This window comes from Dama dama, chromosome 33 (assembly GCF_033118175.1).
Source record: "Dama dama isolate Ldn47 chromosome 33, ASM3311817v1, whole genome shotgun sequence".
NCBI lineage: Eukaryota > Metazoa > Chordata > Mammalia > Artiodactyla > Cervidae > Dama > Dama dama.
The window spans coordinates 43,519,508-43,544,614 of record NC_083713.1 but is presented as its reverse complement, the minus strand read 5'-3'; the positions used below and the strand labels follow the sequence as shown (position 1 = coordinate 43,544,614).

The 25,107-nt window shown below is 38.5% G+C and overlaps 1 protein-coding gene across 9 annotated transcripts in view; it reads left to right on the top strand.

The window, feature by feature from the left end:
* The first annotated feature begins 5,569 nt into the window (after nucleotides 1-5,569).
* KCNJ3 (potassium inwardly rectifying channel subfamily J member 3) overlaps nucleotides 5,570-25,107 on the top strand; it is a 176,756-nt gene continuing 157,218 nt past the window's right edge. For 2 of the 9 annotated variants that reach the window (XR_009691707.1, XM_061135092.1), the window contains exons 1-3: nucleotides 5,570-6,798; nucleotides 16,852-16,870; nucleotides 16,983-17,068. Coding sequence is in view for 8 of the 9 variants with exons in the window: in XM_061135092.1 (XP_060991075.1) it covers nucleotides 6,094-6,798; nucleotides 16,852-16,870; nucleotides 16,983-17,047 (789 nt within the window). In the remaining variant the exon portion in view is untranslated. Of the gene's footprint in view, nucleotides 6,799-16,851; nucleotides 17,069-21,682; nucleotides 23,950-25,107 lie in introns of those variants that run through there. The other 7 variants (XM_061135087.1, XM_061135089.1, XM_061135093.1 and 4 more) reach the window with 6 other exon arrangements.

The window sequence follows — 25,107 nt, the reverse complement described above, 5'->3', positions numbered from 1 at the left end:
TATTTATGCACATTATGTGTGTGTTGTATTGAACTAAGCAGCATTTTTGTACATATTTTGACATCTGGGACTTTATCAGTATTCTCAGGGGAGAAATTCTCAAATAACTTCAATGGACATAATTCCAATAGGAAATTATTTTTTCCTTCATATCCTTAACAAACCCTTGAGTCTGATAATTATTTCTTTTCTAACAGACCTTAAGTTTTGAAAGACTTTTAAAAGTCTTTATTCTTTCATGAACCAGAGTATTCCCACATACACGACTGGAGTAAAGAGCAGGTTTATGTCAGGAAAAGTCTCACTAAATAAACGGTCTCCAAGTGACAATGGCATCTTGCCTTTCTCTGAATCCTCTGGCAGAGGCCAGGATACGGAGCCAAGATGAAGGACTGGATGAGTCATCTGCTATGGTATGGCAATGCCTCTGTTCTCAAGTCTGTGCAATCAGATCTCAAACTGATTTCTCCCTTTCATTTTTTTTTTTCCTTCTTTTTTTGGCAAGAGAGAAAATAACTTCAGTATTTCTTTTTTTAGGAGGATTGGAAAAAAAAAAAAAACACACACCATTCTATTGCCCAAAATTGCATACAGAATTTCAAAGAGTGACCTCTTCCCAAATATAGCGGAGCTTATGGTGGTAATGGGATGTGTTACCTTTTGAAGCATCAGAGCTTCAGATCCCAAGCCTGCCCATCCCTTCACCAGACTTTGGAGAATGGTAGGATTAGGAGTAAAGGAGTATTAAATGTAATACCATTTTCACCTGGGAGTAATTAATATTTCTGGCCATGCAGACTGTCCCATGGTGGGAGTCACAGTAACAATCAGTGAATGACGAGGAGATGAACTCCAGGTATGCTGAAATGTTCAAAGCCTTGCTTTTTTCACAGTTGGCAGACTAAGTCATTTTTAGAATTTGGACTTCTCGGGGGCAGAAGGTTTTTTCTTTTACATTAAATATACTCTTTTCTCCACACTGTTCTGTTATATAATAGGGTGAGTGCAAGTGCAAAGTCATGCTTTTTCAGTATTAAAACACAGAATCATATCCTTCATTTTTAAAGTTACAGTTATTCATGTTATTACTAATTTTGGACACAGAAAATAAGACATTGCCAGAATCACTTTCTGGGAAGAATAAATGTGTAGCTTGTTTAGGACTGAGTTGGTTGTTAAATATAGCTTTGATTCCTTCCCCTCCTCCAGCCAAGAACCGCATGGTAGTTTTGTTGATAATCTACCACCTTATCTTTAAATGGTAGCTTGTGTATTCTCCAGTTCTATTTTCCAGATTGTTCTGGCTTTGTGGCCTTGGATGAAACTGTGTGCCTCTCCTGTGTTTGACCCATTCTGTCCACAGTGTTTCACTTCAGTTCATCAGACAGCACCTGATTAGGTGGCCTTCTGTCATCCATTCCCTACACGTCTTGCCTGACCTTAGCATCGTGGGGCTGGCTGCTCTCCAGAACCTCATCATGGAAGCAGCCGCCCTGACAGGGGAAGATGTGCTTGGTTCATCTTTAAACATTTTCAAGGAGTGGGACTGGATGTCACAAATAGGTCAGAGGCTCAGTCACATGTAAAGTGTGACAATGATGGCATCCTGAAGAGTCTTTAACTTATCAGGCAGTACTGTTTCTCTCCAAGAGAGACCTTGAAAATGGGGAGACATGCTTTGCGATCTCGTCTCTACCATCTTGCTAGCTCTGAAACAGGAACACTAACTGTAAAGTTCCAAGAAAGTTTCCTGGCACAGTAAAAGTAGGCTCAGCAGTTTATGTTCTTTCTAAAAATGTATTAAATATTTACCTTTGCAAGGCAGGTTTGGGTAGCTGAGCGCTAGATGGTATCTAAATATCAAGAGGTGGATGCTCAGGGTGTTTACTGTTTTACAAGGGAAATCTTGGTAAATTTTGGTAAAATCGCTTGAAATAAAAACTAAAGAAATTTCCCCTTTCCTTTATGTATACACTAGAGATGGTAATTTGGACTTTCCAGGGATAGAAAAAGAAAACTTAAGTGACAGGACAGATGTTGAGCAAATGCAGTTAATATTTGGGAAACTGCAGAACCAAAGTTGTCTGAATCAGAGACCACATTAAAGGGAATGGAGGAGATAATTTTGGAAAGATAGGTTAGGCTATATTCTGGTGGACCTTAGATCTCAACCTGTATGATCAGTTTGGTGGAGTGGAGGGAGACCCTGGCTCTGGAGCAGGAATCTCAGATTCCTTTCTAGGCACCTGGGAAAAGATGGCAGAACAACCAGGTTCTAAAGATGCATTGCTTTGGGTTCAAATCTCAAAGTTTCTACCTATTAAGTCTGTGATATTGACCCAAGTGATTTCCCCCTTCTAGCCTCTAGACTAGACTATGCTTCTTAACATATAAATTTGTTTATAAATTTGGTTGTTGGTTAGGGACTTTGGGAAGGTCATGTACACACTGCTATATTTAAAATAGATAACCAATAAGGACCTATTGTATAGCACATGGAACTCTGATCAATGTTATATGCCAGCCTGGATGAGAGAGGGGTTTGGGGGGAATAGATATATGTATATGTATGGCTGAGTACCTTCGTTGTTCACCTGAAACTACCACAACATTGTTAATTGGCTATACCCCAATACAAAATAAAAGTTTAAAGTTTGGGAAAAAAAAAGATTGGTTGTTGGAAAATGGCAAAGGTTTTTCACAGAAAAACATTTTTTTTTAAAGTGGGAATGTTTTAAAGCTTGGAAATGACATAATTAAACGAAATAATCAAATAACTCTTTGGTTTCCATGCCACTGATAAATGGATACGATTCTAAGGAGACAGACCTAGTAATATTACCTAGGACAGCCTGAAGGAGTAAAAGACTAAAGGTAAGAACATCATTTGACTTTGGGTCTAAAACGAAATGACAATTTGAAGAAAGTAGCATTTTAAAAAGAGAGATCAGAGGGACAATCAAAAGGATTTGGCAACTGACTGAATACCAGTTCGAAAACTAACAAGCACAGGAAGGATTGCTTTAATTTACATGCTCTTTTATATTAAATTATTTAAGTGACCTGATTTAGTGATAACTTTTAATTTTGCATTACTCAGTGCATGTGGAGTTTCTAGTGATATATGTATATTGGTATATGCTATTGATCCAACAAATATTTATTGTGGACCTAGTACATGACAGATAGTGTTCGAGGTGTTAGGGACAAGATCTGTGTTTTCCATTCCAGGACTCTGACAGAATGAGAGAGAAACAGGAAACAAATGAAGAAAATAGTAGCTGGAAAAAGAAGTATCATGAAGATGAACTAAGTTGATGTGATAGGGTGTAGCTGAGAGGCTAGTGAAAGAGCTCCTTAAGGAGGACACATTCAAGCTGAGGTGAATGACTGACAAAATCAGCAACATGGAGTGCCATGGCAAGAACATTTCAGAAAGAGAACACAGATAAATAAAGGTCCAAGGATGAGGATTATGCCTCAGTGGGTTTCAGAGTTTGAAAGAAGCCAGCCTGGTAAGGGCATCATGACTTAGGAGGAGAGCAGTCAGAGATGAGAGGAGAATCTGTGCTAGTTCACAGCTTGAGACCAACTCCAAACACTCATTCCTCATCTCTCGGCCTCGTTGCAACTTTACAGCCCAGTCTATGACATCCTTTGCAGCTAGAAGAGTTAATAAAACCACATTCATTCTCCTTCTCAGGTATTAACATTGGGAAAATGTTCAAACTCCCAATTTTCCAGAATAGAAAGCTCAGGGTCAAAGATGTTGTGAGCAACTTGCTCAGGGTCACACAGTTTGTAAATAGCAGGCCAAAACTCAAATCAGGTCTATGATCCAGACCCAGAGAAGTTTCCACTTCCCACAGGGTCACTTTCCCTTATGTAATCGTAAAGGATCACAGTCACTGACCTCTTATCAGAGAGCCTGCAGGAGAAGTCTGTAACCTGGGGTAGGGGTTTTAACCAAACCACAGGGCAAGAGTCCTCTACTTATGGCTGACCTGCACTAAGGTTGAGAGACAGAGAATTAGAAGAGAGCACCTACTGGAGGAGAATTAGTAGAAAGATTCATTTTCCTTTGCCTGGGAGTCTTACAGCCGTCCCTTGTTTTCACAATCCCATGATTTGATGATTTTCCAACAATTCAATTTTATGGATCTGGACTGAATGCAATATGCCATAAGAGACCATGGCATCTTAGAACAAACATGAAACGTGGTAAACAAACTGATGTTTCCACATGGGCACTATATTAGCTATTTCTGCACTTTGCCCTTCCATTAAGTTAACTGCCAGGCCTGGCCGTTACAATCCAGCCTTCATCCCTCAATTACAGCCACACATTAACTCCGGACATTCTATGCCTTTCTAATAGAGCCATTCTCAGGCAGGACTGTGAGCTCTCCTAGGAGCGTCTCCCGTCTCTTCTGTTCCCATCTTGAACCCCCTCTGCTACTTGCAACTCTGAGTTCTGAACATGCTTATCACGAAGCCAGTTCCGGTCTCTATGGTGCATCCTTAAACCCAGGCATCCGTGTAAAGGAGAGCCCTAGTTATACAGACACATTATACTTCTCCCCTTTCAGAGAGAAGCCTTTCGTGCTCGTTGGGGGGTTTCTGTCTGATGCAGAGGGGCGAGGAAGAAGAGTTGGCTGGCTCTGGGGAGCAGATTTAGAGTCGCTTCTCATTGGAGGGGCTAGCTTTTTCCTGAGCTGCCAGACACTGCAGGCTCAACTGAGGCGCGGAGGTGCAATTCAGGCTGGTGAAACAGCGGGGGAAGCAGGACAGGCGGGGCTAGCGCGGCTCTGCAGCGGATCACAAGCACCCGCACACACACCACTCTCCCGCCGCCCCCGGCTCGCGCCTCGCTCCTTCCCACCCGGGCCGCAGAGACGCGGACCGGCAGTGGGGGGCCAGGGAGGGAAGAGGAAAAGGGCAGGCGCCGTGAAGCCGAGGAAAAGCTGGAGCGGCGCTGGTATTTCACCTGAGAGTCTGACCCGAATCCCGAAGCTCAGACCCCCTCCGGCAGCACCTTTGTCGCCAGCCAGGAGAGCGCGGCGGTGCCCAGGAGCCCTCGAGTCCCGCTCCCAAGTCCTCCCGTTGCCCGGTGCACCAGGATCCTCCCGGCGGGGGCCGCGCGGTGCCCCCAGGAAGGCGCAGAGCTTGGGGGACCGGCGTTGGCGCCCATCGTGGTGCGCCGGGAAAAGTGGAGGCGAGAAGAGCCTTGAGGGCAGAGTGCGAGGCCCGGCGGCCGCTGCCGCCCGCGGCGCCGCCTCCTGCCCTCGCCCCTCGGGTGAGTGCCGGGCGGTAGCGCACCGCCACGTCTCTGCCGGGCGCGGGGGCGGCCGGGGGGCCCGGGGGGCGCCCGCGGAAACTCCGCGGCCGGCGGGCGGCAGGCGGACGCGTCTCTGGAGTCCGGAGAGGGGACTCTGAGCCGGGAGGACGTGGGTAGGGGCTGCTGCACCCGTGCCCGGGCAGACATGCCTTTGGGCGGGATTTGGGCCAAAAGATAGGAGGCGGGCGCGCCGGAGGGAGCCGGCAGCCGTCCCGGGGGGTGGGGGGGCGGGCGAGCTGGGAGCGGCGGGGTGGGGGGGGAGGGTCTGGTCGGAGCAGGTAGTGCCGCTTGGGCAACCCGGCGAGTTGGCCGGTGGGGTGGAACTCGCTGGTCAACTCGTTCATTTGAAAGCAGTCAGTTTGGGAGTGCGGCAGGATAGTCGGGGGGTGGCTGTGAGAAGCGAGAGGTGGCCCCCGGGATGCCGGTGGTGGGGGCAGAGAGGAGAAGCCTGGAAAAGCTTGGAGGCGAATTCGCGCTTGGGTTCGTGGTCCTCGCAGCCCTCCTGCCTTGAGTGTGGGAGAACACTTTTTTCGGTTTTAAGACTCAGCGTGGAGAGAAAGCCTCCGTCCCAGGGGAGGAGAGACGTCTGCGGGGGGCAGAGACCGCAGCCACCGCCGGGTGCGCCCCCCACCCCAGGCGCGCCGGCTTTGGTTCCCCCTTTCTCTCCCGCCCCCACCTCCTTATTGGTGCTGGTTTGCAGCGCTCGGCTCCTGCGCCTTCGCTTCGCGTTTGAATCTGGCTCGCCCCTCCGTATTATGTCTGCACTCCGAAGGAAATTTGGGGACGATTACCAGGTAGTGACCACCTCGTCCAGCGGCTCGGGCTTGCAGCCCCAGGGGCCGGGCCAGGGCCCGCAGCAGCAGCAGCTGGTGCCCAAGAAGAAGCGACAGCGGTTCGTGGACAAGAACGGCCGGTGCAATGTCCAACACGGCAACCTGGGCAGTGAGACGAGCCGCTACCTCTCGGACCTTTTCACCACCCTGGTGGACCTCAAGTGGCGCTGGAACCTCTTCATCTTCATCCTCACCTATACAGTGGCCTGGCTCTTCATGGCGTCCATGTGGTGGGTGATCGCCTACACTCGGGGCGACCTGAACAAAGCCCACGTCGGCAACTACACGCCCTGCGTGGCCAATGTCTATAACTTCCCTTCGGCCTTCCTCTTCTTCATCGAGACCGAGGCCACCATCGGCTATGGCTACCGCTACATCACCGACAAGTGCCCCGAGGGCATCATCCTCTTCCTCTTCCAGTCCATTCTCGGCTCCATCGTGGACGCCTTCCTCATCGGCTGCATGTTCATCAAGATGTCCCAGCCCAAGAAGCGCGCGGAGACCCTGATGTTTAGCGAGCACGCGGTGATCTCTATGAGGGACGGGAAACTCACGCTCATGTTCCGAGTGGGCAACCTGCGCAACAGCCACATGGTCTCCGCGCAGATCCGCTGTAAGCTGCTCAAAGTAAGTGCCGTCCGCCCCCTCCCCGCCTGGCGGCCGCCATTCCTCACGCTCGGGGAAATTAACCCACCTGAGGGCTACCCTCTGGTCCTAGGCTGTCTGACGCTAAGGGCAAACTTGCTTTTTCGGGGTGCAGGATGGGGCAAAGAGAGTGCAGTCGACAGTTCTGTTCTTTTCCCACCCATTCTCTTGCACTTGTTTGTTTTATTCTTGTTTATATTAATCGGACGTACTTGTATCGCTTCTGGACTAGTAACACTGACGGAGTGGTGCTGGCTCCTGGACCTCTGAGGTACAGGCGGACCCTGTTCTCCTTCCCACCCTGGCTCTTTTCCTATTTAGAGAGCTTTGGGTTTGTTGTCAGTACACCACTCCAGTAAACTTGAAGTATTGAAACTGAACAGGCTTTTAGTCTGAAGACAAAAGGTGCTGAACTTGCCTCAATTTTCACCTAAGGCTTTATTTATTTATGTATAGTTCTTCCCTCTCCCTCCACCACCCCCGTCCCGCTCCCTAATAGTATCAGCAAGTGGATTATTGCTTCAGACCCAATAACTCTGTGGTCATCTTTTTAACAAGTACACAGATGGGAGAAGCAGTTTATAAAGTGGAAAAAGTAACACCTGGTTGTTGTCAATTTTTATTTTTCCTAAATACTATCCTAGAGAAGTATTCTGTGAAAGCTGAGTGCTTTTCCTGCAGTCTCTTTTATTCATTTTATTCTAAATTGCTTGTTTCTGTGAAGCCTTTGTCAATTACAGATTTCACCTGAAACTTCTTAGTGTGTATTAAAGAAGATTGCTTCCTACCAACAGCCCTGTAAATGCTAAGAGAAATCGCTTCTGGAGTGATTTTTAAAGCAAGGTCCATCTGGTCGTTAGAGGGCACCACTCCAAACAAGGAGGGAAGCCCCCTCTGCTCACTAACCCAATTAGAGTGTGGGAATGAGGGGTACAGGCCCAGTTCTCTCTGTGTTATTTATAGTTCATCTTTTTGAGGGATTCTCCCTAGTTTTCAGATGTTCATAAAGCAAAAAAGATGACCCGCAGTACAATCTCAATGATTTCTCTGAGATTCCATAGAAAGTCATAGCCCCATTCACAATTTAGCACTAATAAAATGAAAATCTAAAGTATTTAGGTTGACATTTTACCTTTGAGATTTCAATTCTACGTCCCAGGTCTATATGGTTTTATACAGCTTCAGTTTACAGGCAGTTAAAGTAGTACCGTGTGCTTTTAAAAAGTTTGGCTCTTGTGTCATTTTTATCATTCATTTATAAGGTCTTGCCCTAATCAATTTTGACTATCTTGCTCAGTATAGTGTTAGAATTAAAGTAGCTCAGTTGTCCTGTCACTTCACATCATATGCATATTTCCTATGCTACAGACAGTAAATAAACAAATTGTGTGTAGCTTACTGGAAAAATTTTTAACCTAGTTCCAATGTATATGTTAATTAAGATAATTGTAAATAAGTAATTTGAGTGGATCATATTCTTTATAAAACTCCAGTGAGCTGCATGTAATTTTTAAAACATTTTAGCTTAGTGTATCCTGCTATGGACCCCTGTTTGAACTGAGTTATTTGGATCAGGCGAGACATGCTGTAGACATGTTTGTTGTATGTGCCTGTTTCTATGTATAGAACAAGATACATAACCTCTTTTTTAGGTTAGGTGTACTGGGAACATTTTGTAAATATATAGCAAAAGTCTCTATTATGGAAGCCATGTTTGTGTGTCACTTTGAGATTCTTACTGAAGAATAGTTTACCATATTGATTGATCTACTAGAAATTAAAAATTAGACCTTAAAGGTCAGTTATTGCTATTCTCTAGTTTTTCAAAGATATAAATACATTTATTAAAACAAATATCTTTTTAAGGAAACATATTTGGATGTTTTTAGGTTGATCAGAAGTCAGAAATAAATAGAATGAATATGCATAGCATGTTTTGGTTATTGTTTTTGTTTTTTACAAAGTTATAGTGAATCTGAAGCCCCCGGTCTCTAGTGGTTCAGGACGCTGATAGTGATTTTTCTGCATGAGACCATGTAGTGCATGTACTGTAAGAAGTGTCTTTATTAAAAAAAAAGATTTCTAGTGTTGGCAAACTTGGAGCAAGGTGCTATATTAACACAAGGTGATTAAAAACATCTAATTAAAACAATATGTATACTATTAAAATTCTTTACTTTTGATATGTTGGGAAGACGTCAGGGTTAAAAGTAAAATTGATTGGCATGTGGCGTCAGTTTATATCTAAACAAAATTATGATGAAATTCTGTCCTGATTTTTTTGTGAAGGGAGAGGGTTGATGAGTGGCAACTCTTCATCCAGTCACTTACTTGTAGTAAGTAGTTTGCTTGAAGTTGATTTCTCCAGTAGCCATGGTGACTAAAATGAATTCTCAAGAGTTCTTGTCATTTCCTTAGACTTCATTAAAAAGGGGCCATGTGTTATTGGGAAAATGATAACATACAGCAAAATTAGAGGGAAGATTTGCCTTTAGTAAATGACTCTTATTTTCTCTTAGGAACTGAGATGAAGTGACCCAAAGCAGCCAACTATATTTTTAAAGTGAAGCTATACCAAAAGCTTAAAGCAGTAACATTTTGATTTTAGTCTTATATATTCTTATTAAATATTATTACACATTTCAGTTTCTTCTCTTAACCCATGTTTGACATTTTAAATGTAAAATTTATATATCTTTAATACAAGGAAATACATAGACTTTTAAGGCAACAAAAGCTTAATATTTAACAATTGTATTATAGTCTGTATGAGTTCTTCCTATTACCTATTAATTTCATTTGTATTTTTTTCTATTACTGTATTCTTATTTGCTGAATAAAGCCTGTTGTAAATATTAATGTAAGAATTCTATTTGATGACTATAAAGCATGTTCTCTTCTTGCAAAGACAGTAAGAACATTCACGTGGCTTTCTAATCTTTGCCACTATGAGGTTTTTTATGTGTTTTTTGGGGTTCTCTTTCTTGATGGAAGTTTTTTATAATTTTTCTGCTTAATTATTAACTGTTGTTAACATACATGAAAGCAAATTTTATTTCAACTCTATTCCTATCTTCTGAGCTTGCAAGTACTGATTTTTATTTTGATGTTTAAATATAGATCTTCCAACTTTATGCTTGGAGTGATCAGTCCTTTTCTACTTAGGAAAAAATGAAAGTAGATTAAATAAAAATTTTAGAATATAACTGGAAATTATTCCTTAAAATGTATAATATTATTATAAATACAGCTATAGGAAGCTCTTTTAAGATGAATGGTCTTTCTCTTTTCCTCTTTTCATCCCCATATTGATGTTTTATTTGAATTTTCAGTTTATGTTAGCTATCTTTTTATTTTTTTTATTTATTTATTTTAGCTGTCTTTTTAAAAAAATCTAAAATATAGGAACTAATGAATGGCACAGTTGTGTTAAGTTAGCATAACATCCAGTTTAAAATTTTAATAAAAATGCCTGAGTTAGGGAGTTGAGACTAATGGTTGGTACATTGGAGCTTGTAATTTAGTGTTGGGTTAAAAGGATTTGGAAATCTCACTCCTTCCCACAAATCTAACACTGATGGTTGACTGCCCTAGACTTCCATCTTGGTAGGGAAAGATTTCAACTTCTTGAGGCATCATGTAAGAGCTTGCACACTTATTGTCCGGAAGCCACTGTACTTACATGTATGCATGTGTATATGTGTGTATATGTATAGATACTCAGTCAAACCTTGTTTACATACAATAAACATAAAATCAACTATTGTTAGATACATAATTTAAAATTAAGTGGTAAGGATATTTTTCTCATGGAAATATACTTTTATTTTTTCATATTTTTATTCATGGAAAATAGTCGTCATCTTTCTTTCCTAGGATGCCAGCTATGTAACCTTTAAGCTCTCACTTAGTGAGAAGTAATGGTTCCCAGTTATCTTTTAATATATCACTTACATTATTTTTATGGTCATGTTTTCTATTCTCCATTTATATGGATACTCAAAATTGGATGTTATCTGGTTTCCTCATATGATTGTGATCCAGTGCAGATGCTATAAAAACAAAATTGAATCTGCAAAACTAATAAGCTCTTCATTCTCTTCATATGTCTTAATCTTTTAATCACAGTGATTCCTGGACCATATAATTCCTGATATTTTTCATATATTTATTAGCTTGTCTTCATTCTATACCTTGCACTTAAATGTAATTATGATTTTGACTCTATATGACCCTATTTTATATGACTGACTCTTTCCCCAGTTGATCTTGGCCAGTTTGCACTTTAGTTTTAATCTTGAGATTATTAGTCATCTCTTTTAAATAAAATAATTCACAAATGAATATCTATTAAAAAACCACTCTTTTTGTTAACATTATACATGTGACTAGTAAAAAGATTCAAGGAGTCTAAGACTGAGTACCCCAGAACTCTTGGGCTAGATCTTAATGTCAGTGAGGTTTTATTAGGTGGGTTTATTATGTCTTATTAAAAAAGTACAGTTCTTATTTAGCCTAGCTTTTCTTTCTCTGACACAAGTACAATAATTCTGTAATAGGTATAGAACTTGGGTTCCTTTTAAAGACTATAATTATTCTTCTTCTTTTAAATAGTAGTAATATGTTGTTTTGTTTGTTTTTTATTTTTAATATGGTTCCTGCAAAGTACAGGGTGGCTTGTGCTTAGGGGACTACAGCATGAACAGAAATAAGGACATAAAGACCCACAAATACACAGCAGTAGGTAAGAACAAATGAGAAGCAGAGAAAAACACTTGATGGCTTTGAGGGTGTTTGGTGAGTAGGAGGAGAATGTGCAAGTAGGGTTACAAATCCCATCCACAGTTATTATTATAAATTCCATAAAAAGTCCCCAAGGAATTAAAAAGCTGTTCTTTCATTTGAATGGAATAAAAGCCTCACAAAAATTTGTTACAAGATAAATTACATTCCATTCTATAAGTTACTTTCTTTTCATAAAAATGAACATATTTTTATGGGATAATTGGCTTAGCTTTAAAAAAAAAATCCTTATTTTAGGCTTGATGTTGGTCATATTTTTTCCACCTGAGTATTGATGGAATTTCAAACTTAAGGAGTAAAAAATGTACAATTGTAGTTTATCCAGATGAAATTCTAGGTCCATACTTTTCTCTGCCTGACTCTAATTTTGGTCTGATCCCAAAACCATTGCCAGAGCAGCTTTGAGTCACAAGACATTGTTGTTCTTTATCCTTGTACCTGCTTTTGGCTCATTTCCTAATTTCAGATTCCACATGGTACCCTGACCTCATTGCGTGTAATTTTCTAACTTCAGCATATATTCAACATATTCAGCATATATTCAACATATGAACATACATTCAACATAGACACACACATTGCCCATTTAAAGAGAAGTGAAATTTCAGATAGAATAGTGGAGAGATGGTAGGCAAGAAGAGCCACCCTCTCCATCTTCACCTACTTTGCTTTCTTTTCCTTTCTGAACCACTGGCGCTCGTTGCCTTTTCCAATGGAGACATGTGAAAGGTGGTAGAGGGGTAGATCAAGTCTTAGAATATGATAAAGGTGCATCTCACATGTCAGATGTTAGGGATTAAATGTTTTTTTTCTTTTTTCCCCAGATTCCCCTTGCTCGCCTCTGAGCTGGGAAAGGGCACAATAGTTATAATTATAACACAGTTATGGGTTAGAGAGATGGGAGAAAGAGAGCAAAGAGATTGATTGTGTTGGTAAAGTTTGTCCATGTTGAATGAATGTGGGCAACTGACCACAAATTTCCCAGAAGGAGAATGAACAAATGTGGATCTGGTTATGCCAAGGGCAGTTGTAACTGTATCCCAGAGCAGTGTGTGTGTGTGTGTGTGTGTAAATGTCTGTGTCTTTGGATATGTACTCAGCAGTCTTTCACTATAGGTAATTTGTCTGTAAAGTACATGACCATGATAATCCCTTCCAAGCATCTGTGACTTTTGGTTCTTTTATCACCTATAGTCAGAATTTGTTATTGATTATCTTGCAGGCCTTTTTGGACTCTAAGGGAGTTCAGAGTCATTTGACATTAGCTACTTCTTTGAAATTAGTACTTGTGACTATAGAATGAGTCACAAACCTTAAGTTCTAGACATAGATCCATGTGACTTCTAACTGAAGTGTATATAACAGAAATAGTGTATTTCAATAATAATATTTTATTACAAAGAATAACTTGGAAATTATTGCCAAGATCTAAATTGTATAAAATCATTTCAAATATCTATGATATTCTACTTATAATTTATTTGGACAATAAATCTAAACAAACTTTATGCCTTAGATTTCCTTGATTTTTCTCTTAATTCCCAGAATTTTCTATATGCAACCAACCAGAAAAGCTTTAAAATTTCAAAGAGATATTTATTTCCTTTTGAAAAGTTATTCTACACAACTGAAAATAAAAATATGGAAGTCATTCTGAAGTCCTAGTGTTTTCAAATTATGTTCTAAATTTTAAAGAATTAACTAATTTTCCATGGGCCGTGTTTCATTCCACCTTTCCCCCACTTATTCATCCAATAGTTTGAAGACTCTAAGTGATTATTTCATCAAGTAAAGTCAACCTCAGAAATTTTAACAATTTACCACATTAATCTTAACTTTTAGCAGGTGTTTTGAATTAATTTTTTTATTTTGACTGTATCTGTTTACATATTTTTATGTAAAAATGATCATGATTCTGTATTCCCTTTGGAATTAGGAGGTTTATACAGCTAAAAGATATGATGTAGACTAGGTGCAAACTGCTCTACTAATGAAAGATTCTTCTTTTATCATAATTCTTAAGATACCATAATAAATTAAGGTTAAATAGGTTTTCTCTAAATTTTTTCTATTATCAACATTTCTGAGTGAAATACAGTAATTGTTATATAAATAAGATTACTAGAAATAGATGAAATATTATTGCTCCTGATTTATTACATACTCGAGGTACAATCATAGTTTTAAGTTTACAAGGGCACATACATAACTCCTATTTTTTCCTTTGTGTTTGTCATGTATGTGTATGTATTACAATTCCTTGAGGAAAAGTTCTCGAACTCCAGTTAGTACAAGTTGAGAAACTTAAAACTATCATAGGCTTTTCTCCCCCCTTGCTCCAGAAAATCTCTAGAATTGCACCAGAATTAGAAAATCCTAGATTAGAATTCCTTGTAAGCTTAGAATAGAATGTGCCTGCTTCTAAAGATATATTTGGTAGGCATATATCAGTTTCTGGAATATTGTATTTGTCTGAGCGTTGATAAGATAACCTTGCTTTTGCCAGGAGCTCTGACTTCAAACAATTCCAGTTCTACAAGCACCTGCCAATCCTTTCCCAACCTTTAAATAGAAGAGCTTTCTTTTTAATTCACAGTGATTAATAGGCTTCTCAGTCTACTGCAGAGTCAGAGAAGCAAACAGAAATTAGTGAGGTAAGCATATTGATAGTTGAAATAGCTCTTAACCAAACAAAATGGAAGACTTGAAAGATAAAATTGTGGATATATGTAGTACCCCAGAGTCCTTTAAAGAAAGGTTTAGGGTTACCCACTGGGAAATAATTTTCAATGAATGTGCAGAGAATTTCACTTATCTAAAAAAGATTTAATTGTGAGGATCTTTTTTCAGTGAAATGAAGTATTACTTTCCCTATAGTATCACAAAATAAATGCAGTTGTTAGCTTTGTTTCTGCCAAGACTTAGGATATAAAGCATTTGGAGGAGGGTAAAGGCATAATTTTGAGTATATGGAACACATTTTTAAAATCAGAAGATAACGTAGAGTCTGAATGGAATAGATTCATGCATATTTAAGTGTAAATTACCTACATATGAATTAACTGCTTGGCTAAAAATAAGACATTTCTTGTTCTAGGTTGGCATTTTCCTGATAGCCAGTCTGTTTCTAGGCCACTTCTTTCTACGGGTTGTAGAATGAGCAGAGAATATGAAGCTAATAGCTTACTCTGAGAATGAGGCACATGTATAAATAACAAATATATGAGTGAGGGAGATGAATTTCAGTCTTGGTGTATTATATAAAAGTAGAAACATATCTGTTCTTTGGGGGAAATTATTTTAAAATGAATGGGAAAGTGAGTTTAAAATTATACTTGTGAATATTTTTATTTCATGCAGAAAAAGCAGAGCTTAGAATAGTTGGTAAAATGACCCAAATTCTGATATTAACTATAAATGTCAGAATACCACCTTGTGTTTATATAGCACCTGTTTCTTAGTAGGTGGGAGAACAGTGACCCAGGATTTTTGCTTTTATTTTTGCTTTGTATTTAGCTTTTATTTTGCTACATAATCAATATAGCTATACAACTGTATACTTGGAAAGATACTGGTCTCATCTGTATTTTACCAATTTGAGAATATATAGTGAAAGATAAGTGAGTTCTGCTGGCTTAGAAATGATTAGTTTTCTCCAACATTGATTGTTAGAGCTGCTGTTTTTATTTTTGCACCATCAGGTTTTTCTGTGTGTGTGTTTTGTTTTTTTTTCCCTTGTCAGTAATCATTTTCTTCTTCTTTTTAAAAATTTAATCAACTACTCCTAGGGCAGAGAAGAAAAATAGTCTCTGTTTTTTCATTGGATGTTTTTCCTACTGAAAACTCCTGAGTGTCACTAATTACAAAGTAGCTTCATTAACTGACTAGCTTTGTTTTTAAGAATCTGCAATTGCTGCTACAACAATTTGTCACTAACTTTAAAGTCTTGGTTCTATTTTGCTATGGAGGGCAGGTTACTATATATATACCATAGTTCTCAGTATTTTCAGGCTCATTTACAAAACCTCTGTCTTTTCTGGAACTCTGAGTAAAGACTCTGTGTTCAACCTACTGATTCATTGGACAGACCAGTGTTATGGAGTCTGTTTTGTTTATTAAATTAGCTTTGCAAAGAGTCTCTTAAAATATACTGGGTTTTTCCAAACCCCAGTTGACCAGCAGCAAGCCTCCCTCCACCCTGATTTTTCTGTATGTAACTGCATAACCCAGCTTTTATTTTACCAGCATCATCATATAAACCTAAATACTTGCTTTTTGTGGTCCTTGTAAGTAAGATAAGGAATACGAATATGGAAAGACCAGATATGGAAAATGAATAGAAAAAGGAAATAAGTTTACTTTCATGACTTGCTAATTGTTTATAATCATGTGTATACTTTTTTTTCACCATGTAAGCAGTTTGTTGAATTAACCTTTTCAGTGATTTATATCGAATGCCACTGTCTTATAAAAATTTTAGTAAGCTACAAGTTTGTCTAATACAGATATTTTAAACTACATTTTGACTTAAATTCATTTGAGCATTCATTTTCACTATTTTTACAATTTTAAATAGGTAGAGAAATGAACAACTTTAATGCAGTTATTTAGTAGTAGTTCGAAAACCACTAGTTAACAGCATCTGCCTTTATTTTTATTATGTGAGCTGTTGTGTATATAACGTTATTTAATATGATAACATCTTCACTATTCTATTCTAGTTTATTTCTATTTATTACTTTACAAAGGTCCTAGAAAAATAAATTATTATGCTTGCTTTATAATAATGCAGTAAATCTGTTTTTAAATTATGATCAACCTTTTATCTTTAACTCCATAAGAATTGCCTACTTATATGCTTTGAGAGGAAGAAACATCTGGCATGCAGTGTGTTATCATTTAGTGATTTATGTCAAGCCGTAGCACATGTACAGTTAGTTCCACAGTTTGTGTTATCAGCCATTGTTGGACCAGGCGTTTCTCCAAAGCTCATGAGTTAGGGAATGGTAATTATAGTAAGTCGTATATTATAAATAATGCATGTATGTTCCACATGAGTTATGTGGGATTTCGGCCCATTTGCTAGAACATAGCTGCATAATGATTTGTTTGGATTTTGTTGCAGATGATTGATAGTGCAGAATGTTGGCAATAATGTAAATTACTGTTGGGCTGCCTTGCAAATTTCAGTACAAGTGGTGATTTCTTCTCTTTTTCTGTGTGCTTGTCTAGTCTCGGCAGACACCTGAGGGTGAGTTCCTTCCCCTTGATCAACTTGAACTGGATGTAGGTTTTAGTACAGGGGCAGATCAACTTTTTCTTGTTTCCCCCCTCACGATTTGCCACGTGATCGATGCCAAAAGCCCCTTTCATGACCTATCTCAGCGAAGCATGCAAACTGAACAGTTCGAGATTGTCGTCATCCTAGAAGGCATTGTGGAAACAACTGGTGAGTAAAAACATAGCTATGCCATCGAATTTCTTTATTACGTGATAACTTTGTATTACATGCATAGTACGTCTCATAGGTTGGGCTTAATGTCTCAGCTCGCAATAATGAAAGTGATGATTTGTCTGTTATTTCTTTGTAACATTCAGTTGATACTGCTTTGAAAATGAAGATTTATTGTTGTGATGATTGCATGTATAATGTTAACTCAGAAATACTTACTGCAAGACAAAAAAGGGAACTGAGATGACTTCTAGAAATTATTATGATGTTCTAGTTTAATTGTGGAGTTGGATTTCCTATAATCATATTTTTTAAAAGGTTTAAGGTTAAAATAAATTCAGGGCAATTAGTGAGCAGCCTGAACTCAGCAGGCATATTCTTGCCTTAGGGATGGTGATTCGGGTGTCACTGATAGAGCTTTGATATGCTACTAAGTGCAACCTCAGTGGAAAATTCCCTGTGTGTACATGTGTATGTGTGGGTGTGTGTGTGTGCGTGTGCTAACGCAGCATTTTAATTTCAAAGTAGGTCAGTAGATTTCCCCAGCTGAACTTTGACCAAAAATTTTTTAAAAAGAAAATTTCTTCCTTTTCTGCTTTGCTATAGCTAGCTGTGTGCTGTATGTTATTCTTTAAGATGCAATGTTGGTAGTGCTGCGAATACTCACAATTTACTACTCTCTGGGGAGAACAAGGTTGGCAAAAGAAAAATAACAGTAAATCAGAGTATGTTATTTGGGACCTAAGCATTGCCAGTTGGTTCACAATCTGCTGGATGCTTGAGACTAACAAAGGAGTATCTACATAGTTATATCTATCTGTCTGTCTATCTTGAGTTTTATCCTTGCTACAAATAGTGAGAAAGCAGAAATATTTTCACTTTCCATTTTTTTCTGCCAATATCATTCTAGTCATCTTAAAGTGCTAGTTATTATGTATAAACTATAGCACTGAAAGTTTTAATAACATTGGCAATAACATAGATGCATTCAAGCCTTGTGTCAAGGTAGATGTTACATAAGGAAAGAATCTCCCACCTTGACATAAAGCTTTGTCCAAAGAGCAGGGGGAGGCAAGCCATTGTAATATTATACATCTGCTACATAATTCATATTTGAAATGTGGGCAAGATACTCAATCTCTATAAACTTCTTTTTCTTCTCTCTGAAAGGAGAAAGATATAATAATCACCTTGAAGCTACTTGTTGTATTACTATTATTTTGTTAACATTAGTGCTTCACTTTAAAATTTAAGGTTTAGAGGACAATGAGTAAAGACTTAATCCATCAATCTTTATCTGGAATTTGATTTCTGTGGACAATTTTATGGTTTAAATTCTCTAGATTTTTAACCTAAAATTGAAATCATGCTATAGTATATTTTTTACAATATATTGATAATGATGAAACCAATATGTAAAAGCTTCTAGTTCAAGAAATCTTTAAATTTCAGTTTTATTTGCCTCGTTTATTGAAGTAATAATATATTGTTAGTGCTTAAACAGCAGATGGTTTTTATTGATTTGTTTTTATAGCATATGGTTCTACTTTTGACGCAGCTGGTTATTGTTTATTAATTACTTATTATTCTAATCACTGCTACAGTGAAGTTTCTGTTTCACTTGACAGTCTCAGAAACCTTTCACTAGTTCTTTCTGTCTATCCATTCATCCATTTTTCCCTACTTATCTCTAGTTAGTGTATATCTCTTAAGAATGAGAAAATTCTTCTACAAAATCACAATGTAATTAAAAAAATCAGAATATTAGACAATGATACAGTACTATTATTTAGCGCATAGGCTCCCTTCAGTTGTTCTACTATCAGTTGTTCTAGTAATTTCCATCATGACTATTTTTTCCTGGTTCAACATCAATTTAAGGATTATGCCCTTATTTGTTTACTTGTCTTCTCAGTCTCAGGATGGACTAGTTCCTCATTCTTACTTTGTGTTCTTGACCTTGATGTACTTGAATTATAAAGGCCAGGTATTTAGTAGAACGTCTCTCAACTTGGATTTGTCTGAGCCTTCCTTATTCATTAGTTCTTTCAAATTTTGACTTCTACATGGGCATCTTAAGGGAATACTGAAGCAGAATGTTTTTAAAATACTCATATCTGTTCTTGACTGAACTGATGTGTCTCCATCAGATTTCAGAGGATCATGGTTAGTAAATGATATTCTACATAAAGTAATTTGGAGTTTTGTAATGTTAAATTATTCATTAGGACTGTAGATTTCACTTTAACAATTTCTTCCTTCTTTTTTAAAAATAATGAACTGGCAGAGAGTACTTTTCACAGAAAATGTGAAAACTTGACTGGAAACTGAATTTCTTATTTAGAGATTGCCTTTCATGGAGAAAAGAATAAAGTCTACCTCCTCTTAACCTCTTAACTTAAGCCTGTTTTCTAGATCCAGTATAGCAAGAAAAACAGCAAAGCATTACTCATAATTTATACATGTTATTTCATGGAAAATTTATCTGACATTTTGTTTGTATATATGCCCTAACTAATTAAATCATGTACTGTTCAAACTCTGTAAAATCTGTCTATATTCTCAGACCTTCCTGAGTCTGGTAAAAATATCATAAACGTTCTTATGTCCATATGATCATTTAAAATTATACTGAGATTTATTTAGATTCATTTTTCAGGATGTTTCCTCCTTTATCCTTTCATTCATAATACTTTCTCATAATAGTTATTTGCTTAGAATAAGGCAAATATGATCTTTGGGGATGTTTTGAACATCAGTAATACCATTTTAACTCCAGTGGTTTTTTTTGTTTGTTTGTTTGTTTCACAGGCTTGTGACTAATTGTTTACTCAATGTAACTTTTCATGATACTTAACATTAAACCACTAAGATTTTTTAAAATCATTCATTCATTTACTAGATAAATATATGAATGCATGCTCTGTACTTGGAAAATATTTGAAATTCTGGCAATATAAAGCATGCTTCCCAGTCTTAGGTTGACACTCAGGAAAGGTCTCTCTGAGAAGGTGATACCAAAGTGGAAACTTGCCTGTCAAGAAGGACCTCTGGGCCTGTCTGGAGGAGAGCACAACAGAGGCTGAGAAGCGACTGGTACAAGCATCCTGAGTCGGGAACCAACCTGATCGATTCTTCCAGGAACTAAAAGAAGGAGGTGGTGATTAGGATGGAGTGAGCAGTGTGGAGTGTGGGGTGAGAAGTAAGAGAGGTGGGGAGCACCTCTACATGACAGATGATTATATTGCATTGTTACAGCAAGTGCTGGGGTGTGATTCAAAAGCAAAGCCTGCATTGAAATGCTAGAGTAGTAATTTAGTAATCTCAAACTCTACATAACTAACAAAACACATTTTTTCATAAATAAACTGGATTGCATGCAGTTTACTTAAAAACAGGTGACCCCAAAGCCTAGGGAGTGTATTAAACTTTTGACAGTTTTTGTATTAATAGTACTAAACTCACAGCCTTTACCCCCCAGCACAGGCACACCATTGCTCACTTGGCTGCAATCCTCTGATGAGGATCTCCTGATGTCATTTGGTTTTTGCCTCTTTGCTTCCTGTAGTCACAGTGGGAGTGGTGCTGGTGATGAGGAGAGGGGGGTGGAAAATTAGAAGCTTTCTCATTTCTTTGAGAGTCTCAGCTTCCAGCTCAAGACTCACAAATAATTACTTTCCCCACCTCCTTGGAAATACTCCTCAGTGATCAAGTTCAGGGATGCTGCTTTGCTTGCTTCTAATGAGCTGGTCTTTCACTTCCATTAAGGAACAGAACATCCACCTCTTCATGAATAACCTCTGCTTCTTGGCTCACATAGCAAATTTCTAAACATAGGTTACCTCCAACTCTTGCTCTCTTTGCTGCTTCTCCCAGGAGGGAGAGCACTGCTAGCGGCAAACAGCATTGCAGATTTGGCTCATTAGAACTCGATGCTTTCAAACTTCAATCTGCTCTCCGCTGCTATTTGGCAGTCTTCTTAATTGTCTTTTCTGCACTCCCAGGCTCTGTCCCCATGGGATCTATTTTAGCCCTTTTCTCTCTTTCCATGCCCCCAGTCCCAGCTGTCCTATGCCTTCCTTAGCATACCAAGTCTTTCTACCTAGTCTATCAAAAAGAATGTGACACTTCAATTTTGATACATTTTTTTTGCCCTCTTTGTCCATTTCTCATGGCTATCTTCTCTTTTGCTTTGCTAGTGTCTGTGAGTAAAATGTCTTTATTCTTCTTCAAAACCATCTCCTTTATCATTATATTTATTACCTGTGACTCAAGTGCCAATACTTAGCATACCTAATACTTAAAATAACTGACTCTCATTTCTCTCAAATGCAGTGTTTTCTTCATGAAAAACATAATCCAATTATTTATTCCTTTATACTCAAGGTACTTTCTGGAATTTAGAGACACCACATTCTCTCTCTCTTTCTTTTTTGTTTCTTCTAATTTTTATTTTCCAGTTGTTCCTTATAACCTGTATGACTGCCTCTCCCTGTAATTTTTTCCTGGATCGCTGCCCTTCCCTTCTTTCCTTTTGAATCAAACTACTTGATTTTTTTTTTTAATGAATCCACAAAGTACTTTCAAGTCCATTATTTCTCTTATCTCCAGCTATGAGAAGGAAATGGTGACCCACTCCAGTATTCTTGCCTGGAGAATGCCATGGATGGAGGAGCCTGGGAAGCTACAGTTCATAGGGTCACAAGAGTTGGACACAACTTCGCGACTAAACTGCTACTGTGAAGTCTCTCACTGGACTTATATATGCCATCAATTTCCAGGACATTCTTCTACTCAGATGTCACTTTTTTGATTCAGAGTCAAGTTGTCTAAATAACAAGTAATCATCTTACCCTCAAATTACATCCTCATCTGGAAAGTTTGTCCCTTTTAATCATGGCTGTTTTATCCAAGATCTCTTCCCCTTTCTTCCTTTTTAAAAATTATCCAATTAAATCATTTCACAAATATCTATTGAGTACCTGTTACAGGCTAAATAGTATTCTAGACTCTAGGGACATGTTAGTTAACAAAACACAATTCCTGTTATAATCACAAGTGGAAATCAGACAATAAAATGAAGTGCCTCATTTAGAATGTTAGAAAATAAATGCTATGGAAAAAAAATAAGAAAACAAGGCAAGAGGGATTAGAGTTGTAGGGAAGTCAGAGTAGGCTGCGATGAGAAGATGACTTTTAAGCCCAAACACGGTACCTTGAGTAAAGTAAATCTCTTTTCTTTGAAAGGGATTCTGGATAGAGCTTCAGCAGTTGTTAGAGCTCCAAGAGAGCTGGTAACTGGCTTCTGCTCTCTCTTCGTGATGTTTCTTAATTCAGCACTTCCTGTTTAAGTTCACTTCTAAATCACAGTAGTTGTCTCAGGAATGGATTTAGTATTTGCTTACATGGAGACTGTGCACTATTGAATGGTTGCTTGGTGAATTTGCTTCAACACTACTATCATAATAAACCTGTGCTCAAAAAGCCCTAATGACTGCCAATCAAGATGCATGTGTTCCTTCCTGAGAAAATTAGGCTGCTCTGCTTCCTGTAATGTCCATACACTGATGCTCCCTTTTGCTCCTATGTCTGCGATAATACCATTTTCATTACCTAGGACAGCATTTCTGTCTTCTCGTACATGGTATGAGAACTGCCATATTTGTTTATAGTTCTCCCTGGACTCTATAGTCCATATGCTTTCCTTTAATAAACTCATTTAAAATGCTGTTTTATTTTTTTTACTATGAAAGGGCTATTAAATGCATTCTCATTATAGAAAAAAATTTAAAAATACAAATATACAAAATAAACACTTTACTCTTATTTTCAGCTACTGTACAGTTAATGTATAGGTCATTAACCTTTCAAGTGTCTGTATTAAGATATATTGTTATTAAACATGTGCTGTCTTATACCATTCTTTATTGTATAATATGTGTTTAACATCTCTCATGTCAAATTACGGTGAATGCAATGGCACCCCACTCCAGTACTCGTGCCTGGAAAATCCCATGGACGGAGGAGCCTGGTAGGCTGCAGTCCATGGGGTCGCGAAAAGTCGTACACGACTGAGTGACTTCACTTTCATTTTTCACTTGCATGCATTGGAGAAGGAAATGGCAACCCACTCCAGTGTTCTTACTTGGAGAATCCCAGGGACGGTGGAGCCTGGTGGGCTGCTGTCTGTGGGGTCACACAGACTTGGACAGCGCCAGCAGCAGCAGCATGTCAAATTAGGGTTCTGCACCCTTCATCTTAATGACTTTGTTGTATGCCAATTGTGTGTATTTCAATTTTCATTATCTATCTCCTAGTCTGGAATTTTTAACCATTTCCTTTTTATTGAGATAAATACCCTTATAGGCCATAGTTTTAATTTACTACTAACTTTACTATTTTATATTAATTCTTTGAGATGAAATTCCTGGGTAAAGGAACATATATATTTATTTGTTCTTAACATCTGTTTCAGGGTTGCTGTATAGAAAGTTGATACCAATTTACATCTGGATATAAAGGTTCCCATTTCTTCATACCCTTGCCAATAATGGATTTTATAATCAGCTTTATTTTTGCCAATTTGACATCATTTTATTCTAATTGATTACTAGCAAGGTTGAAATTATGGTATTTATTGACTATGAATTTTATTCCATGAATTCTCAGACACTGTTGCTCATTTTGCTTGAAATTTATTGTATGTATAAATTGCCTATATAATTAGAACATTATTTCGAAAAACTCTATCCCTAGTAGTCTGTATACTATTATCAAAATAATTTCTTTATTATATATACATGTATATATTTTTCACATTCATCTCCCATGTGCTTTATTAATATCTCGAAATAAACTGTAAACTGCCAAGATTGATTAAGGACTTTGTTTTGAGGCTATATTTTTTATATCACATATTGTATATCATAGATTGCAGAAAGTAGTAGATACCAGTAAACACTTCTAATCTGTTTATTGTTATTTTTAACTGATTTTAATAGAGTTGCTCTCTGTTTATAAGCTTGCTTTCTGAGTCACACATTATTTTCTTATAGGAAATTAATCAACAAATCCTTGTTGATTATTCATGTTATGGTAGGTGTATGTTCGCGCCTACTCTTTGTGACCCCATGGACTGTAGTCCAGCAGGCTCCTACGTCCTTGGAGTTCTCCAGGCAAGAACGCTGGAGCCGGTTGCCATTTCCTCCCCCAGGGGATTTACCTGACCCCCGAGATCAAACCTGCATCTCCTGTACCTCCTGCATTGGCAGGCAGATTCTTTACCACTGAGCCACCTGGGGCTCCCCTATGGTAGGTGTGAGATAATACAAAGGTAATAAAGGAGGAAGCCCACAGTCCAAAGGGAGAAAGAAGTTGAATGCAATTGACTATTAGCAATATGTGCTCAAACAGATGTATGTCATGCTATAGTATAGGCCAAGAGTAGTGATTCCTGATGGATTCCTTCTTAAGCAGTCTGAGAAAGCCCCATAGAGGACACAGCATGGGTTGAGACACGAAGGTGAAGGAGAAGATCATAAGGAGGTTGAGGAGAGCTGGACATTCCAGCCCAAGGAACAGCAACTGAGAATTCATTTTGTTAGAATCAAATCGTTTTATGTGGTCCAGATACAGGACAGGTGGAGGGGGACTGCCTGGAGATGAGCCTATCCCTGAGGCATGATTTGAACCTAATTCTACAAGCAGTAAAGCCCTCCAAGGATTTGAAGCAGGAGAATGCCACAATCCTATTTGCGGGATCGAAAGATCTCTCTGGCTGCAGGTGGAGGATGGATTGAGTGGGGCTGAGGCCGGAGGCAGACCAGTCATTAGCTGTTACAATAGGCCAGACCAGAGATAATTGGTTCGTGTGTGATTGTCTGACTCAGACAACTATATAACTGTTGAAAGTAATGAAAAAGGCCTCTGGTTCCAAAGTTGTTACTTATGATTAAACAGGAATGGGAAAAATCAGCTCTGGGATCTTTCCCACTGAAGTTCCTCTGGCTATTTAGAAGAAGCTGAGACAGAGAAAC